This window comes from Xenopus laevis, chromosome 7S, assembly GCF_017654675.1.
Source record: "Xenopus laevis strain J_2021 chromosome 7S, Xenopus_laevis_v10.1, whole genome shotgun sequence".
NCBI lineage: Eukaryota > Metazoa > Chordata > Amphibia > Anura > Pipidae > Xenopus > Xenopus laevis.
The window spans coordinates 69,081,563-69,102,720 of NC_054384.1; the positions used below are offsets into that span (position 1 = coordinate 69,081,563).

At 39.5% G+C, this 21,158-nt stretch overlaps 1 protein-coding gene across 1 annotated transcript; it reads right to left on the minus strand.

Annotated features, from left to right (window-relative positions):
* Positions 1-7,099: 7,099 nt before the first annotated feature.
* Positions 7,100-12,411, minus strand: LOC108697965 (FAD-dependent oxidoreductase domain-containing protein 1-like). The gene is made up of 3 exons (XM_041571339.1): positions 12,253-12,411; positions 9,698-9,858; positions 7,100-8,884 (listed from the first exon to the last, which is right to left on the minus strand). The coding sequence occupies exons 1-3, from the start codon at positions 12,397-12,399 to the stop codon at positions 8,824-8,826; spliced, it is 369 nt and encodes a 122-aa protein (XP_041427273.1). The 5' UTR covers positions 12,400-12,411; the 3' UTR covers positions 7,100-8,823.
* Positions 12,412-21,158: the final 8,747 nt, after the last annotated feature.

The following is a 21,158-nucleotide window of genomic DNA, read 5'->3' on the forward strand; positions in this document are numbered from 1 at the left end:
AGAGATCTCGGGCAGTCTCGCGAGGTTAGAAGTGAGAAGGGATACCTCATTTCCGGTAACAAATACCAGGCCGGATCGCGACGACATTGTGACGTTTCGCTTGCCTTTCTGGTTCTTGCGAGAATTCCTTGGCTAGAGGGAAATCTCCAATTTGTTTGACGTTCCCCATCGCAGATCGTTACTGTTAAAACATTTTAACAAGCATTACATGACACTTTGCTTTAGAATTATTTACATTTGCTTTGTAATTTTGTTTTCTGAAGGAGAAGTCCTGCTTTATTTCAGTTGACTTGAATGTCTTCTATTGCTCGGTCATTTTAAACCACGTTTAAGGAAAATCGCACCTAGGTGTGCAAAATGTAGAAGAGTAGGCAATTAAAATGGACTTCAGTGATGAAAGCTGGAAATTTTTACTGGAGTCGAGCTATCAGACCATTTATTTCAATGCACACAGTCAAGCTCTCACACTCCGCTTTTCCCACACATTCCACCACTAGTGCCATGAAGTACACCACCACCTTACTCAGTCCACTTAGTTTGGTGAAATTCCACTTTCGAAATTTACCGCAACGTTTCGCCAAATTTTGCAAGTTGCACTAATTTCTAGTCCTCATATGCAAGTTCTGTTACCCATAGCAACAGCAAATCACATTTCCCGTGCATTCCACCACTAGTGCCATGAAGTACATCCCCACCTTACTCAGTCCACTTAGTTTGGCAAAATTTCACTGTCGAAATTTACCGCAATACCAAATATTGCAAGTCACTTGGGTTGCCACCCTGCCAGTATTTTACCAGCTAGGCCGGTAAAACACCTGCCAAGGACGGAATTACAAATTTACCGGCAATGTAGCTGCCGGTAAATTTGTAATACCCTTAAAAAGATCCCTCAGCCTGCCCCCAATCCCTGTAAACGTAGCCTTTTCCTCCGTTTTGTCCTGGCCGCGCCGTGGCACAACATGCCACCCTTTGACATCACACCCCACCCTTTTTGTACCCGCCCCACCATCAGCCGGTAAAAAGGTTAGCAAAAGGTGGCAACCCTACAAGTCGCACTAATTTCTAGTCCTCATATTTTTCAGAGTGGGGAGACTAGGCAAAAGTATCCCAAGTAAAATTTCTACAAATATTTTGGTGGCAATGACAATGCGTGAACTATGGGAAGTTAAAATGGTCAGTGCTGCGCAATATGTTGGCGCTCTAAAAATACATGTTAATAAAAATGGTTATGGGGTTAAGCAGGGCCACCATCAGAATTTGCAGGGCCCCATACAACAAAATTTTCTGGCCTCCCCTATTCTTCCTATTTTGACGTAACTTGGCTCCTACTTCGGCAGCTCAAGGGGGGCCCGGCTAATCCAGTAAACAGCACTGCTGCCCCCCCTTAAAATATAGAAGACATTGGGCTGAGGACGATTGTGCCCCCTGATGGCGGCCATGGGGTTAAGTAGCTGGGTGGGGTAGAAATATTGTGCAGAGGAAATTATATAATAGTCTATGGGGGGAGGTTATAAGGTACACTGACTTATAACTCTGAGTCAATGCAGCCATCTTTATCCATGCCTTGGGCACATATTAGCAAATGAGCCAGTGCATCAGTGCATCAAATAACACTGACTGTTTGTCTTATTTGCGCCAACTGACACACTTGTCTAAAGGTGGCCATTAGGGTTGCCACCTTTTCTGGAAAAAAATACCGACCTTCCTATATTCATGCCATTTTTTCCTATTAATAACATTGGCAGCGAGCATTATTTTTACCGGCCAGGCTGGTAAAATACTGGCCAGATGGCAATCCTAGTGGCCATACAATATAAGATCCGTTCATTTGGAGAGGTCACCAAATCTTTCCTCCAATTTGCCACCAAAGTCAGGGCAATACCAGGCTAATACGATTGTTCAGCCATAGGGCCAAACGATCAGATTACAACGATGGGAATGGGTGCCTACGGGGTGAGTACTGCATCAACTAGCCGATGCGGTCCTCAATCGCGGGGAAAATCAAACATGCCCGATCGATATCTGTACGACTTTTGGCCAGATATGGTCAGGGAAGACGTCGGAAGGCCCCATACATGGGAAGATAAGCTTCCTAATATGTCTAAAACATCCAAATTGGCAGCTTAAATCTGTCCGCGTGTAATGCCAGCTTAAAGGAGAACTAAACCCTAAATATGAATATGGCTAAAAATTTTACATAGTGAAATTGTTGTACCAGCCTAAAGTTTCAGCTTGTCAATAGCAGCAATCATCCAGGACTTCAAAGTTGTCACAGGGGTTCACCATCTTGGAAAGTGTCTGTGACATTCACATGCTTAGTGGGCTCTGAGCAGCTGTTGAGAAGCTAAGCTTAGGGGTCGTCACTAATTATCAAAAAAAAAATGAGGTTGGCCTGTGATATAAGCTGATGCTACAGGGCTGATTATTAAATTCTGATGCTAGTTGCACTGGTGTCTGTGCTGCCATTTAGTAATTATCTGTAACAATTAGGGCTCTTACTCACTGGCGTTCTGACCTGCGCTCCCCTGCGTTCCGTTTTTTGGCGTTCAGCCGCAGGGGAGCGCAGGAATAGACGCATGTCATTATTTCAAATGGGGCTGTACTCACTCAGGCGCGTGTAGGTGCCGAAAGCAGGAAAAATGCAGCATGTTGCGTCTCAACCTGCGTTCGGCGCCTACACGCGCCTGAGTGAGTACAGCCCCATTTGAAATAATGACATGCGTCTATTCCTGCGCTCCCCTGCGGCTGAACGCCAAAAAACGGAACGCAGGGGAGCGCAGGTCAGAACGCCAGTGAGTAAGAGCCCTTACTAATCAGTCTAATATTGTGTCATTTCTATTCTGTATGTACAGTATATTGTGAGTCGGTTCCTAAGCTCACTAACTGATAGCCCAGATCATGTGCAGTGAATCAGCAGAAAAGAAGATAGGGAGTTACTGGGGTGTCTTTTGTGACACAGATCTTTACTGCTAAAGGGCAGTAGTTGCCTTGGGCTGATATAGATACTTGCGCCACCCTGCTTTACTGTCTTCACAGTGTACATTTGCTGCCTTCCTTCCTTAAATAAGAGCCTGTTTTTCCACAGAATGAATGACCTCACTAATTGAACTCCACTCTGCTATTAATTTGGACAAGCCTCAATTTAAAACTCAATTACACAGAATCAGCAGCATTCTGCTGGGTCTGTTGGTTTTCTATTACTCTACTCAACCTATTAGTACATTATTTGCTATGTAGAAATATAATTTCTACAAACCATGATTGATGTTGGACTGCTAGTATTCTGAACACAACTGTATATTTATAAAGCTTAGTATTCTAGTTATGCCTGATTTTACACCACTGCCCTTGCGAACCCTGGAATTATCCTTTAAAAATAATTAGGTGTGTTTTTCTTTTATGTCGCAGAAATAATGCAATTTACATTACTTAAACTTCACTTTGCTAGTTGAACAACAGCTTGACAAGCAAGCACCTTATTATTATGTGCAATACCAAGTCAATTTTATTATCTGTGAACATGTTTATGGCATATCAGTCTAAATTTTACTAAGTTTTAATTATAAATATATGTTAATCATAAAAATGCACCAACATATTCTACAGTGATGTACAATGGTTCTGGTTAACCACCTCTTTTAGGAAGGCCTTAGCCAGGAGCTGAGTCTTTGGCAGTGTAAAATATCCAATAGAATTTGTGTAATCAAGAATGCAGAACTTTTTACAGTTATTTTTTTATTTGCTCTTAGAAGAAACATTCTGACCCTCCAGTGTCTCTCCATGGGTGGCTGCAGTTGCAGGAGTTCTATTACACTGCTCGTGTAGGAATTCCAAATTTCAATAAGATGGAGGGAAACACAGTTTGGGTTTAGGCTGACTAGGACAACAACAAAAAGCACCAGGCCTGGGCTGAGATGTGTATTCACATTGAATTCCCTCTAAAACAAGTAGCCTCTTGAGACAAGAATGATTAATTCAAATACCTTTAAAGCTATGCTGATGCTCATAACCTGACCAAGGACATTCCCAATATTGGCAGAGGCTGATGAAAGAATCAGGTTTGCTGTCCAAGACTCATTCAATGTGCATTAGGAACCAAAGATTTGGAGAAGCAATAGTAGTAGCTGAACACAATCAATCCACAGAGAAGAACGTCATTCCGCTGCTAAAGGCAGTCAAATACATTCTGAAACCTAGCCATGAACACAATATATTGTGCCATTTTTTGACCTTGCTTTTAACATTTCTTCTCAGGGTAGAACTGGTTACCCAGTCATAGATGCAATTATGAAGCAGGTAAGCACTGAAGTATGGATCCACCACTCGACATGCTGTTGCTTGTCTCTGGATATCACAGGAAGGACAAAAGTTCTGATGGAAAATCAAACCATAATGACCTAAATCACATGCTATACCTTTAACAAGAACACAATAGCTCAAAAACTTCACTCAAGGAGGAGCCGATTTTGAACAATGATGGGTACCTTACATTGGATTTCGTTTTTGATAAAGCCACTCCATTCATTTATATTGGAGCAAATTTGCTTCAGGTTTTTTTTTTTCCACTCATTCCTACAACAATGATTGATTTGTATATTGCTAAAGACTTTCAATATTAGACAGATTTTCCATTGTTTAGATTTGATTTTTTTTTATAGTCTGTGGCTGTTCAGCTTTTGTTTATAAATTCTTGTTGGTGGGTGACGGGAGTAAGGGTACATCAGCATTCATAAACCTAAGACCATCAAGTTTTTTTCCAGAAATCAGATGTACTGAATCACAGAGAATCTTTAGTGTTATCACAGCAGTGCATCTTATCCTCTTCTCTGTTTTTGAGGTATAACCTTGTATATTTATGTTTTGTCCATTGCACTGTATGTGCCCTTTGTCCTAAAACTTTGAAATTGAATCGTAAAATTTTACAGTGCTGACTATGCAAGTAGCAGCATATATATTATATACAAACAGCAATTTATTCTGCCTGCAAAACTAAAAACTATAAAAAGTAAATTGTTTTGTAGTCAAGTGAGACTAAAGCAGCTAAGGTACCACTGATGCCCTCCATATGGCATTCATCACAGAGCAATTCCTCAAGTGTTTTTCCTTTGGTTTAGGTCTTTGAGGAGTTGCTCCTGGATGCAGATTGGTCTCTTAATGAAGTAAATTGGCTGTGGCTCTTTGCTAGCACCTTCTTCCACCAGTTTTTTCAGGTCTACTCTCCAGTAACTTTTGGGAAGACAGACAAAAATGGTGATTATATCAAGTGTGTACAGTATATTTATTATTCCAGATAAATATAGCATTTTAATTTAGGGATGTTGTCATGAGGCACACTTTTTTTTATAGTGCTGCTCCAGTAGAATTCTGCACTGAAATCCGTTTTTAAAAGAGCAAACATATTTTTTTACATTTAATTTTTAAATTTGGCATGGGGCTAGCCATGATGTCCTTTTCCCCAGTCATGTGACTTGTGCAGGCCCGGACTGGCAATCTGTGGGTTCTGGCAAATGTCAGAGGGGCTGCTACAAGGTCCCATAGAAAGTCAGTATTTAGTGGGCTGGTGGGGGCTGTTTGGGCCTCTATGTGGGCTGATTGGGCCTCTGTGTACATGAAATGCCAGGGCCTATTTTAATTCTCAGTCCAAACCTGGATTTGTGCTCAGATAAACCTCAGACACTTACTGCTGCACTGCAAGTTGGAGTGATATCAACCTCTCCCCTCAGACTATACACAGAACAATGGGTAGGTATTGTTAATGGGCTCTCTGATACCAAGGATAAAGGATTCAGCTGCCTGAACTGATAGTGCCTCCATGAGCTAATAGCACTGTTGCCATTGTCCTGAATTTTAGCAAGAGGATGAAACTGCCTATATGGTCTCCCAAAAATTTTCGGTTGGCTTCCATGATATACCATGAAAAACCTGCCCCATTAGCCTCGATTAGCTTATACAGAAAAGATATACTGTACATATATACACACACAGTATGCACTTGTAAATAATGGTACACCGACTTCTACAAACAATAACTCCAGATCCTAAATACATAATACAATGAGGGGGAGAAGTAGTGACACCCAAATTACATTTGATACAATGAGAAGTAGTAGGTACTTTAGCCCTATATACGATAACTACAGAGAGACAGTGGGAACTTTAGGTCCAAATACATTACATGCAATTATAGATAATGATTTCTGACACCCAGACCTACCTATGGGTAAGGGCACACCTGGCGATTCGGGGAGATTTAGATTTTGTTTGCATGCAACAAAACAGAGAATACCTATCTATTTAAATGGGAATAACCATGACATGTGGATGCACTCATGGGTCAGTTGCTGAACTGTTTTGGAGCGACTTTTGCTTGCCTATTTAATCCAGAATATTTCCAATGAAGTTAATAAGAAGCTATTTCGACCAGTCTATCCCTTGTCTGTCAAGCAAGAACTGGCCTTGCCAACAAAGACCCACAGGTGCAGGATTGGTCCTTCAGATGCTGCTTTTAATTTATAATAACTTAATATTTATTTATTTTATATTTATTTATGTATGTACAGATGGGTTGATCTTTGCATCTCCCAGGAGCAGTTTATTTTATTAAAAGGCTTACATTTCATTACAAGATTACAAGTTAATGAAAATCTAACGTGGGGAAAACAGTACACAGACATGATGCTTACCTCACACTATATTCCACTCTAAGAGAGGCTCCTGAGACCAAAAACGCCGGAAGGAAAAAGAGCGGAGATTGAGAGTCTTGAAGGCTCAATCCACAATGAGATCAGCCACAGCACGGCCCACAGCGGGTGAGTGCTGCAAACCATGGCCACTGAAGCCAGTGGCAAAGAATAAATTGTTAACCAGTGGATGCATTCCCACCACACCATTCTGATCGTAGGTATTGTAGTCATAATATCCAGCCCATGCTGTTTTAACCTTGTGCAAAAGGAAATATATTCATAAAATCATTACACAAGCCTACATGAAAATAACAACAAAGGTGTGGTCTCTGTTACTCCAAGGTCAACCTTTCTCACCCTTACCATACCAACTTGCGGATGGGAGGATATTGGGAAATTAGAACCTTGAAATCTAAGAATCCATTGTTAAAATTACAAATTTCTTCCAAACCAATATATGCTTATTTGTGACATGTTTAAGCAGTAAGAATTTGAAATTGAATATATTATTTTAACTTTGCTTCCCCAATCCCATTGTTGGCGAGGAGAAAATTCACTGTAGATTATAAAGTAAATCAATTTGTCCAAGAACTACCCATTGGTCCTTTATATTGATAAACTCCTTCTTTCCAAAGACTTACCTTTAAGGATTCAAGCGCTGGCACTCGATGTGCCAATAGTGGCCATACCTTCTCATGAAAGAAATCTACATCCAGGTTACTTGTATCTGGCTCTTCCCCCTTTACAGGAATTTAAGAAAGCACAACAGTGAATGTCCTAAATGTTATATCAAAGAGCTTTATTTACCTTTTATTTTATGTCTGTTCCCGCAGAACTAACACTTAGATCCAACCATACATTTATAAACTAATTGTCATGTAAGTAATGCAAGGTTTTATATGTTGAAGAGTTCCCTTTCAATTTGGCTTTATGGGTATTCCTATTTTTATTTGCTTATCTCTTTTTTTTTGCTTTCCTACCCACCTGGTTTCTATGGAGAACAACCCTTTGCAAACAGATAGCAGCTGGAAGCCTGAGAGTTGCAGGATAAAAAGGCACACAGATGCATACAATATTGTAAGGTGGTATTGGTGTCTACATAATCTTTAATATTAATGGTGAACAACCCATTTAAAATAAAAAATTTGGGGTTGAATTTTGCCTGTAAGATATTGAAAAGCAATCAACATACAATCCCACATGGACAGCTGCATTGTCCAAGTTTTAGTCTTACGGTATATACAACCAGTTACTTGTTAAGTTATGTATCAGGCAGGTTTGAAAAATCCCAAAGGATGAGGACTTCATTGGTTCAGTCCTTGGCCGACAGGTCTCGATAAGAATGCAGAGCGTCAATCAAGAGTTATCAAGTACAAGGTACTGTCTTACTGTATTTTAACAGAGAAAAATGTAATCAGTCAAAAATGAAGAATAAAGTAAAAAGGACACAACTGGAAATATCACTGACTTATTTTGAAGATCTGTGATAACAGGCTTGCAGATAATATATCCTTACCCTGTTCATGTAACAGGTACAATAAGCTAGAAGTCCAGGGTAATCTACTAAGTATACATCTGGTAGCAGTGTACCATGCAGTTCCTGGAGCGCTTGCTAATACACTGGCAGTTAAAGCCAGGATATGGACCTGTTGGCCAAAAATATTTTCCCCAGCCAAAGGTGCGGGTTGGGGATAACAGTGGTTTTTAAAAAAACAAACAAAAACATTCCCCCCCCCCGCTAGGGAGCTCCCAGTTTGAGTGGCAATGTTGGGGCACATGCATGTGCACAATGAGTAAATGCCACAACTTGCTCATTATGCAAATGCATGTGACTTCAGCTCATTGTGCACATGTGCTCTGCATAACTCCCTCCTGGTGCAGGTGTCCTAGTGCTGGTGGGAGACAATATAAGAAAAAAAAAATATTACCCCCAACCACACCTTTGATTGGGGATAATATTTTTGGCCAGCAGGTGCCCTTTAATAGGTTCCACTGTGCTAGAATAACCAAGTTGTTCATACATTTACTGTTATACAGCTATTATCGTCACTACTGTTGATCGATGGGAATGTTACAAGTGGAACCCTTAAATATGAATACTTGCATACTAGCACCTTAATTTTCTGTAATTCTTTTTACCTCAGATGGGGATTTTCCGGCTATATAGTTGCCTCCTAGTCCTTCTCTTCTTAAATAGGCACCTGTATTGTCAATTAGCAATGGAAAAAAAGATAGCAACATTAAAGTATGGATATATTTTCAGTCTTCATAGTTTATTTCTTTAGAGAACACCATCTTCCCTTTAGCTAAACCCATGTAACATATTTGAATATGCTACTTTAACTAGTAAGAGTTGTAACAATCCACACAGATATGACAAGATCCATTCCTATTAGCAGTTGACAGTGACTTTCTTGCTCTCACAAGTGGCCATATACAAATAAAGAAAGCACTTAGACCATTTGGTTTTGCATCAGAAAAAATGCTGTGAATGGGAAGCACCTACCAGCAGGGATTGGCATTTTGACTGTAGTAGGCCACAACACAAAAGCATATGTGCTAACGTCTGAGCTTCATACTACTACAGTAAAGGTGGCCATACACGGGCCGATAAAAGCTGCCGACAGACCAAGTCGGCAGCTTATTGGCCCGTGTATGGGGGCCCCCGACGGGCTTCCCCGATCGAGATCTGGCCGAAAGTCGGCCAGATCTCGATCGGATGGGGTTAAAAATCCCGTCGGATCGCGGCCGCATCTGTTCGTTGATGCGGTCCCGCGATCCGACCGCCCGTTTGGCGAACGCTAGGATCCGATCGTTGGGCCCTAGGGCCCACGATCGGATCAGCCCGATATTGCCCACCTCAAGGTGGGCATATCGGAGGGAGATCCGCTCGTTTGGCGACATCGCCAAACGAGCGGATCTATCCGTGTATGGCCACCTTTAGATTCTGGCAATGAGTAGGAGTGGCCACAGAACCAGAGAAATCTGCATTGTCAGTAAATCAAGATTTGTACCTCTTTTTGGGCTCCACAGGAAGCTTAATCCCTTCTAATGAATGAGATGGCCCAGTACCAATCCCAGCCAATTCAGCCACCTTTGATGACCAGGCACCAGCTGCATTGATCACAAGGGAACACTCAACACTTTGGCTCTCCAGGCTATTTGGCATTTGTACCTAGAATAAATAAAAATAACTTTCAAATGCAGCTTGAACTTTTCTTGTCATTAATGCTAATAGTTAATCACAAACATATGATTAAATCAATTTGTTTGAGTCATCCCTGAGCAGTACACTTAATTCTATTTTACATATATAATATGCTGATTTTGGACATCAAAGCTAATCTTTTTTTCATACAAAAGTCCATCATATGTGGGTCACAAATGCATGTGTTGTAAAAAAAATTTAGCACTAAGATCTAGATCTTTTAAAAGAAATTCATGCCTAGGTGCAGTAAGTGGCGTAGAATATCACCACTTTTAAATGTTTGTTCCTCATGTAGCTAGCCAGTGGATGCTCAGAAAGCATAGTTTAATCATGCAATTTTGCTCATAACTGCCTCCATTCTCTTTGATTCTTGGTTCTTACCAGGTCTTACAGTTCAGGATTTCCAGATTGTCCACCTTTATACAAGTAAAGGTGAAGTTTATTAAAAAAAGGGGGGGTTGCTGTGATTAATATGTAAGATTTTGATAAAGATTTTGATATTCTGATATGCCCTGAAATGAACTGAAGCAGAAATAACAATGACAGCTAGGCCAGCAAAGCAAGTTCAGAAGTTCATGTAACTATGGACAGTGCAGAGCATTTTTGCAGTTTGTTTAGGCACCCCTTAGCTCTGTTCTCACAGTGTACACACAGTTGTGCACACAGATGCAATCTTTACAGCTCTTTATGGGCACTGCACTTTTTTTTTGTAGATTTTTAAAGAATAATGTTTCAGGTTCCATGATCATATACAGCCGAAGGCTTAGTGCTTTTATACAGGTCATGAACCTTTGAGGTGACTTCTAATATCCTCACATTTTACAAAGGGTTTTATATAGGTATGTATATTTTTTTTATAATGCCCATGTTTAAATAAGTTAAGTGACACAAATTATATGACTACATGACTCATAACCAATGACATCACTAAGCAACTTTTATAACATCATACACAAGAGCAATGAATAGCCTGTAAATTATATTTGTATAAACAGTGCTTAGTGATGTCAACCTATATCCTAAGGGACATAGCTATTTTACGTTGGGGTATGTAATGCTGTATATAATAAACAAGAGCCATACATATCCTGCAAATTATATCCTAATAAACAGTGAGTTCTGATGTCATCAGTTATAAACGGTGAGTTTTGATGTCATCTCTGTCACATGACTCACTGAAATTTGTGTATTATAATAAATAAAGTACCCCCAGTTGCAAAATATGTGGATATTAGAAGTTACCTCGGAGTTCCATGTCCTGTATAAAAACACTCGGCCTTCGGCCTCGTGTTTTTATATGGTCATGAAACTCCTCGGTAACTTATAATATCCTTATATTTTACAAGAGGGGGTACTTTATTCACTATATAACCTACAGTCTGGTAATTTCCCTATGGAACCAGACTGTAGATTATATCCTTATAAACGGCGCGTTCTGATGCCTTACTGCTCTCCCTTTCCTCTTCGCATTATCTCTCTCACACCCCCCGTCTCAAGTTTCGCTACCTGCCTCTCCATTTTTCACTCTGTCTAGGAACCCTCTCCGATCTCCTTCCCCTCACATGGTCTCTCTCTGTTCTTGCCCCCCCCCCTCCTTTCCACCGTCCCTCCCAGTTTTTGCATAACCTCTCTCCCTCCCACCTTCAATCTCCCTCCCTCCCTGGCCTTTCTACTATGATGTTACCCATGGCAGGCAAGAAGGCAAGGGTAGAAAAAACTAGGAATTCAACAACAGGTACTGTAGAACAGCAAGTGGGATCGAATCAATTCAGACTAATTTTGTAGTTCATAAAGCAAAGCCAGATATCTTTAGAAATCAAGACACTGCACCTAGAAAATGTAGATTATAATGCATAATGTACCCCCTGCTATAATTTATAAAGATATTAGAAGTCACCTCGGAGTTATGTGACCTGTATGGTCACATAAACTCCTCGGTAACATTATAGCTTTATAAATTACAGTAGGGGTTACATTATCCACTATATAAACTTTTGCTTGGTGATATCAGTTATATATATATGATAGTTATATATATTATTTATAAGAAATAATGTAACTCCTTAATAACTTCCAATATGCTTATATTTCACAATATGGGGTTCATTATGCTCTATATATTTTGGCCACTACTGTAAAAGATAACATTATAAGTGAAGACACATTCTATTATTATATCAACACATTATATCAAGCCTTGTGGGATAAAAAAACAAATACATGCCTTCCCTAACCTGTCATTTATACAGTGTGTAATTCTGGAAATAAAAGTATAAATATGTTTAAATGAACAATATAATAAACCCAACAGCCGAACTTACTATTTGTAGCAGTTGCCTGCACAGAGTTCTCAGGACTTACAGTAACATGTCCGATTCTACTGAATGTCACTGGGTCACCATCTTCAGTTATCATTTCATGCTTAATGGTATTAAAATCTGCAAATAACAGACCAGATATTAGGAGGAAAAACAGAGTTTGATTTTTAGAGCGAACATACCAGGACATAGTATGATATGTTTTACATAATGGGGTGGTGGCTTTAAAACCTATAAACCCTGCTTCAGGTAGCTATGTAATTTATGGGATCAATGATTCTGGCAACAAAAAAGGGAGATTAATTAAATTGCTATGTTCTTATTGTAATTAATATTTTTTTAATTGATCATCCTTCTCTTCAGACCGTCTTTGATTCAACTCCACTCATATACTACTCCAGTTTGTCATTCAAAAAACTAGTAGTTAGGGTGCTATGCTGGTCTTTAATTTTACTTTGTATGTCCTAGTAGTGATATGGATGCCTAGACTTTGAAAAAAAACTACACGTCAATAGTATTTCACAATTAGAAGTAATCCATAAAATATTGTAAGTTAATTAGGTACCTGTTACCTCCCCATGGCATTGATAAACTCCCATGGAGAGAGCTTTTCTCCGGAAAGCATTGAGCAGTGTCCAAGGGTCAAACCAACCTTCATTTTCTAAACCTAATGTAAATGAATAAAACCAAGAGATTACAACTTCAACTTCTGTCTTGAAGAGGGGAATAAAAATTTGAATGCTGCAAAGCCGTGAAGTAAAAAACCGAGTACAAACAGCATGGCATTCTAGTCTTTTTAAAATATTAAAAAGTGAATAATCCAGCAACTAAAACCTGGTGATCTTCCATGGAAATCATTGGGAAGTGCATTTTTAGCATTTGAGCTATTTTATTTATCGTGGTTTTGAAGCGGTCAAATTGAATAAATGAATCACAATGAAATGTAACTTTCCAGTTAAAAATGCATAAAATCACAAAAAAACCTCAGTTAAGTCTAACTGCATTTTTTTCATCAAGTTTACATGTAAATGAAAACTATCTCCTTCCTGTCTGCCGCATGGTACTACATTTTTTTTTTTAACCGGCACAGTGAATTATTTTTGTGATGTGGGAAAAAAAAGAGATTTAATTTACTGGGGATGTCTAATATGTTGCAAAATATATTGTGCCAGTGAATATGGATTTCCTTCTTCTTTAAAATCTGTTATTTGTGAAAAAAATACTGAATGTGCTGAATCAATGTGTATAGTTTTATTTCTGTGAAATCAGAGAACCCACCATAGGAAGCAAGTGCCACACCATCTGTATTGATCCATGGAAACGTCTTCTTCACTTGATCTGGTGACATAAGTGTCACTTGGGCTCCACACTCTCTGTGGGGTGGGGGGGGAAGCAAAAAAAACGAATCTCTTTTACTATTCCATTATTGTGTATTTATGACCTTTATTAATCATATATGTGTTGTCAGCAAAACAACATGCCAATAACCCTTTGCAACATCTCCACACAGGGGTAGTAGTAAAGGTTTTTGTATATTAGTACAGAGATTAGAAAGAAACATGCTGCAGTTACCTCTGGACATTGTAGTTTTCTTCCATTACAGTAGCACCGTCTTCACTGACCAAAAAGAGGTATCCTGACGGGTTAAACTGAATGTCTATATGATCCTCATTGACAACACCAAGATGTTCCTGCAAAGCCAAAACCATTTATTTATGGCACATGGTGCATTTATTCTGCCTTCACCTTTTCACCTGGTGTGCCATCAGCCTTAAACATCAAATCTCGGGCATAAATTGATTTGCCTGTGTACCCTGCAATGCCTTCCCTATGCTGTCTGTGTGCACCATACTCTGCCTGCACTATGCTCCCATGTTTGCGCACTTACGCTGCTGGTAGGCCTAGTAGGGTTTGTTCTGGGGGTTTGTTAGCATTTGTAAATTCTTATTAGGGGCCCCTAAATTGTTTAATCATATGCTGTGGTGGGGGGGTTGCACTGTTATCCACAAAGGAGGTGGAGGAGGCATATGGATTTAAGGATATGCTTTAATATGACTTACATTTTTCACATATGAGTGATATGCCTGCAGTGAGCACCAACCATTTGGTTTACCACTATTAATTTGACATGGTCTTTGTGGTAACTTGGGAGTGGTTTACAAACAGGAAACAGTCAACACTGGCTTCCATTATCGGCCCTCCACCATGTAGGCCAGATTTCTGTCCCTCGGTACAACAGAGTTTGGACAGCAATGTTCTACAGGATCAAGATTAATTTTAAATTATATAAGATGGATAATTGCTTATTGATTTAACCACAGTGTTTATGGGAAGTAGGCAATATAGATTACAAACACCACTGGGCAGCAACTGATGAGTTTTCAACAAGTCAGCAATATATACTCTTCTTACATTGATATTCCGCAGAAACTGGGCTGAGAAGAGTGAAATTTTCTGGTAAGGAGAACTGCTGACCTATGCTACCAGCTGACAGGACTGTAGAAGCACGGGAATACTGAGGAAAGAGAAAAGCAAGTCACAGCATCATTAGACTACATATAGGCCATTTAACTCAAATTTGCAAAATCAAATAAACAAGAGGAATAGATAATTACAGGTCTGAAATTGATGTATTTAACAGTGTTGTCTTAATTACTGTCACATTATGGAATTGCACATGCCAGCTCGATTCAGAATGTAAAAAATATTTTCTAACACTACTGCAGTACTCATTTTAAATATGAAAAACATGACATTAGAAGGCAGAGTTATCAATGTGTGAATTTAGAACTCACCACAATAAAACTCTCACTTTCGATTCATTCCTATGGGTTTTTTTACAGTCAAATTCTGGACTTATTTCGTTTTCCATTGCCTCCACCATCAAAAATAAATAAATTCTTTTGCACATGAACCAGCCTTTGTGATCCGTTTACACACAGCTAGCTTTACCCTAAACGATTGGGCATCCACCTGTATAAGTTGAAAATAACCTGGCACTCCAAAGCATAAGAATTCTATCACCATGTTCATGCCCCTGCATGCAAACCAAATTATTACTAGAATTCATTATTTAATAATATGATAGTAAAGTTATCTTGGCGAAACATTGCTTGCATGTGTGCATGTGGCTGGGGGTTGTTACAAAGCCAAGTAACCACAAAACTACAGCACAGGAGGATGACAATTTTAAGTTAAGATATTTAGTTAACATATGTAGTCAGTGTTCTTCTGTGCTTTTCACAATGGGAGAAATGTAATAGATTTAGCAAAGAACAAATTTGCTCACAAATAAGAATAAAAATTTGCATGTGAAATATTCTTCATTCTACTTTTTATTGCATTGTGAATCTTAATTGTGCATTGAGAGCCTTTAACGCTTGCTTGAAGTAGGGTTCCCACTTTTTCCTGAAAAAAATACTGGCCTTCCTATATATTTTTTTTTTTTTTTTATAACTTGTTTTTTATTGTAGATAATAAAGTATAATCACATTCAATATTCATACATGTTTCCTTAAAGCAGAGAGTATTGCAATCGTGATTTCGAAAATATAGTATTTCAATAACATTTTGATAACATTATAAACATTCAGCTCAGTCATGGCTTATAGCATTGGGGGGGTAGGGCCTTCCTATATATTTATAATTTTTTCCTATTAGTAACATCGGGATGAACCATCACATTTACCGCCCAGACCGGTAAAATACCGGCCAGACCGGTAAAATACCGGCCAGGTGGAAACTCTAGCTTGAAGGTGGAGTAAACTTTTGGAAAAAAAACCAGAACTTTTTCATTAAGAATTTTATGACATAACCTGCTCACTCTATAAAATTCGCAGTCACTGTCCTACTGTCGCATGAGGGGCAAAGTGTTCTCAAAGACAAAATTTTGGACTCTGAGAACATTTATTCGCAATGTGAACGATTTTTGCGTTAGTGACCAATATTACATTTCCCTCTACATGAGGCAGCCAAACTGTATAACCAACAGTGCTTATCTGCTAGGTTTTTTTTAGCAAAGAAGCAAAAAATAAATTTTTCATGTTAAACAATTATTGCTTAACATACCACCGACCCTAGTAGAGCATTACATTTTTGCATGCCTTTATAATTTAATAGATAACTCAGTTGTATTTATTTCATCACATATTATTAACTTTGAGTCCGTTTTAACACATCATTATCTGTTATCTGTGATAGTACTGCCCAGTGGCATGTGGCCTGGGAAACTTACTTCACTGCTTCTCATTTATCCAGCCCCAAGCCCCTTAAAACATAAAGGTACTTGTTTTCTTATGTGGATGCTTAACATGACATAGTCTATAGCATCTACACAAATGTTAAATAATACATATGCATAATTTCTTGGCAACCTACTGTTGGATCCCTCTCCACCACCACAACTCTGAGAGCACCCCTGCAATTTTCTTTCTGCTTTAGCCAATATGCAATAGACCATCCCATCACTCCACCTCCAACAATGACTATATCAGCTCGCTCAGGTGGTAGGTCTGCAGTGGGTGTAAATGGACTCCAATTGCTGGTTGGTAGACTATCCGACAACTTCTTTTGAAACTGCACAAACTTCTGATCCAATTCTAGAGAGATATCAAAGACAAGAACAAAAAAAGTAACCAACTAAAGTCATGCACCTTGTGGTCGCAATTTTCACATTTTCCCTATAGAGCTGTTACTGTCAAGATGTAATTATGCTTTTATTGAAATGCAGTTCCAGAATTGCCTTTGTAAATGTCTGTTTTGTAAATATATTAAGGGATGCCCCACGGGTTCACTGCGGGGCATTAACGGTTTGTTAATACAGCACTGCAAAATATATAATGCTATTTTATATACACATATACTTGATAATATAAAACTGTGTGCATACTCAAAGGGGCTGCAAGTGGATCATAAAACTCATCGAGGGAAATGTAATAACATTCGCAAAGAGCTAAACTTTGCAAATAAAAATGTGCCCGTCGCCCACTCTCAGTACTATTATTTTTCCTCTTCTAACTCAACCTCTATTCTTCTAATTTCTATTCTTTACACACTATAAACTATTATTCCATCTATTTATCTTAATAGAAATAGGGAATGGCCTTGAAATAGGCCAAATGTTTAACAGCATGAGGGCCCACTGACACATGGGCCCACCAGGAGTTTTCCTGGTATCCCGGTGGGCCAGTCCGACACTGATTATGCTTTATATTATACTTTATAGTATATATTATACTTTATTAATCAATACAGTTTTATATTGTCAATGACTTAATTCGTATGACTGATTTTTTTTTGCTATTTCTTTGAAGGTGAGCCTCTGAGAGCCTGACATTGTTTTGGGACAAGCCCAGGATCAGGTATCAATGAAGTGATTAGAACTTGCCTTTAGTGAAATCATCTTGTTTCAGGATGCAGGCACTGGTACCAAAAGACCTCCATAACCGAGCCTCCTTCCATACTCCAATTCCGAGGAACGGGAACTTCAATGAACTGACAAACATCCTGCCCATATACATAGCAGCGCACTACTAGAAACCTTGTACCACTACTCGCTGTTTAATATGTCACTTTCACATTACGTCATCAGTCTGAAACCTTGTATCACTACTCGCTGTTTAATATGTCACTTTCACATTACGTCATCAGTCTGAGACCCAGCAGACGTCCAATTATTTTAGCAGAGCACTGAACCCACATGAGAGTTTGCATGCAAGGGAAAAATCACGCTGCAGTTGACTTAGGAATAGCGTTTTATATTCATGTATTCAACAACTTGGTGCCTCAGGCTCCTATATAAGAAAAACGTGTATAGCAGCTAAGAAAATGTACCAAAATGGCGTCGGAAGGGTGTACCAATAGGGCGGGCACGCTTTCAGAGAGTGTACTGATATGGCAAATACACTTTCAGTGGGTGTATTAAGATGCCAAGTCCAATACTGACAACACTTGTCGTGCCAATAAAAGAGGCAAGCTCCCCACCTACGAGAAAATTTGTGTTGTGCGACTCCTTTTCCAATTCCAAAACTCAATTGCAGACGTCCGGGGTTTCCTTTCCAGCTCATTGCATCGTTCTCTGTGGATGTGATGTCATTCAGTGTTGTGAATCTCTGATGTGTCGCACTCGCAAGGGACACAGCTAGCCGTGTTTATGGAGTCGCTTGGTAGGATAGAGGACTTTTTTACAATATATAGTAAGGGGGAATTGTGCTGTGGTGCTTCCAAGGGGTACCTGTGTCTTTTACCTGCCCAGTAAAACGCTCTGATCCTCTCTGTCATCCTACAGGTGAGAGAAGCCCAAGGATGAGCTGATGTTGTTGCCATATGTTTTCACACCTTTTCCCTCACATTGTATGGCGCCTACATTTTCATATAACCTGTACTGTACTGCAGCATCACTGGGGGAAGTGGGTGCAACAGCTGGAAAGCGATGGTTTACAGGTTATACTGTCAAGAGCTACAGTATTTGTTCAAGCTGGGGAACGTGTATATGCCTTATTCTCACTTCGTGTCACTCGGACACATGGATCTTAAGCTGGCCATAGACTCAAAGATCCGCTCGTTTGGTGACATCGGATCTTTCCCCGATATGCCACTAACGGCATGGCTATATTGGGGGTAATTCGAAAGTTCGGCCGCATGGTCAAATGATCGAGCCTCGGGGCTCCGACGGGTCAGTCGGGTAAAAATCAAACCTTCCCGATCAATATCGTGGCCAGATATGGATCGGGAAGACCCGTTGGAAGCCCCCATACACGGGCAGATTAGCTGTCAAATTGGTCTAAATGACCGATATCGGCAGCTTTATCTGCCCGTGTATGGCCACCTTTAGCACTTCTGCTTTGCACCGCCTCAACGTTTTCTTAGTCCAACCTTTATATCTTTTGTATTGTGTAAGTCAGGTGATGAGAGGTATTCACATCACATGTATTGAGAAGGGTTCTGTTATGGTTCTGTAGGATGATTGAAACTGAGCGCCCTAACATTCAGATGAAGCAGATAAGTGATTTATTGATGCCTTGCACAAAAACCCCCCCCCCAACATTTTCATATACCTAGCCAACCCTAGTGCAGTCTTTCTTCTATTCTATATCAGTGAATCACTAATTTTCTCCTACAGTTATTCTCATTGTTTATTTAGCACTATTACCCAATATGCAGAGCTCGCTCATTGGTCTCAACATCAGCTTTGCTTTAAGGAAAAGGAGTGGTGAAATAAATGGGGGGGCGGGGCAACTGTGAGGCATCCCTTAGGGTAGAACTATATGAGTGATTTTACCTGCAATAGCATCCGTTCCAACGTGCTGAGATGAAAATAATAATAAGAATGTGGGACTTTGTTGATGCTTGCATCCGACACGACACAACTGTCGGATGCAAACGCTGCATGTTGTGTCTCATCCGACTGCCGCGCCACGTCAGATGCACGCAGCAAACATGTCCGACATTCCTATTACCTACCTTAGATTCGGCGCATCAGACGTGACGCCTGCAATTCATCTCAGCACATCTGAACGGATGCTATCGCAGGTAAAATCGATCGTGTAGTTCTACCCGTAGTGATTATAATCACTTACCTGATACCCCAGGCTGTTGTTTCTGTTAGCAGAAAACTGCACTGGCCTTGCGTATTTTTGAAGCACCACAGAGTAATCATCTTCTTTCACTTCTTCATTTTTCAGTGGCCCAGACACGTGCATTAGAGTGACAAGACAGCTTTTTGCTTAAGTTTGGATTTTCTCTCACTGCACATGTGCACCAGGCACAAAGAAGAAAGAAGCAGGAAGAAGTACCCTGGTCTACTATTCTGCCCACAACCAATCCTTCATCACATGCATGTGCATAAGTGCCCCAGTTTGCTTATTATACATGTGATGTGGAATTGGTTGACACTGCCCGTGTCTGTGTCCTGTGACACAGCTTTATGCAATTAATGTGATTCGACACACTGAGAATTGGAGTGCGGCTCTATGTGGAAATTTATAAGTAAAATTTGATCCAGCACCCACAATAATGCCAAAAATCCAGAAGATTTTAACCCTAACTTATGTGGATAAATTGTTAGACGATGTTCATAAAGTGTTCAGAGATAAATATCGCAATCAGATACGGCAGAATGGAACGCTGGGTTTGCTCAATGGCTCCTTTGAGTTTCAAGATGATTTTCACACTATGCTTAGGTAACATAGTTCTTTTTATCACTATTGATAACTGTCTCCTTAGATAAATAATTGTATCAGTTTATTCAGTATTTATGATGAAGGCATGTAGGGTCCATATCCATGTATTGGTTTTACAGGTTTTGGTGAAAGAGGGTCTGTTACCCTAAGAAATAATTCCAAATGCATTTTTTGTGTTATTTTAGCAAAATATACTTTACTTACACTAAATTATTTAAATCCAGTTTCCTTCATTCTTTTAGAATCTGCAATTCGAATATACAGGCAGTGATCAACAAATTCCTTAAACGGGACCTGTCACCCAGAGCTAAAAAGCTGTATAATAAAAGTCTTTTCAAATTAAACATGAAATCCAAATTATTTTTTTAAAGCATTCATAGTTGTTGTAAACGAATTTAAAAATCTCAGCTGTTAATCAAATATTGCCTGCTCCTCCTCTATGCCTTGGGCAGTTACGTTCGCTTTCCTTAATAACAATGTCCGCAAAATGGCTCCTGTCTGCTCGTTAGAATTATGAATTCCCAGACCAAAGGGAACAAGATTCAAATAATATATATAGTGTAATAACAGTATATTTTGCTTGTTTAACATGATAAAATAGGATTTGGAATAATTTTTTGGGGTGACAGGTTCCCTTTAAAGACTTAACAGATTTTGTGTTCATAAAGTCTAGTGTATTGGAGGCCAGCTTTCAGTGCTAGGAGTCTCTACCTCCCTTATCTGTAATGTTGGGGAAAAATCCAAAGACCAGAGATCACTTGCAAGGTGA

Bases quoted from the DNA above. Each gene is read 5' to 3' on its own strand.
- LOC108697965 (XM_041571339.1), bottom strand. From the start codon at position 12,399: ATGTCCTGGTATGTTCGCTCTAAAAATCAAACTCTGTTTTTCCTCCTA. The intron at 9,859-12,252 runs GTAAGTCCTGAG...TATTTATTCTAG, and splicing joins GTAGAATCGGACATGTTACT to GTACAAATGCCAAATAGCCT. The intron at 8,885-9,697 runs GTACAAATCTTG...TTGACAATACAG, and splicing joins CCTGTGGAGCCCAAAAAGAG to GTGCCTATTTAAGAAGAGAA.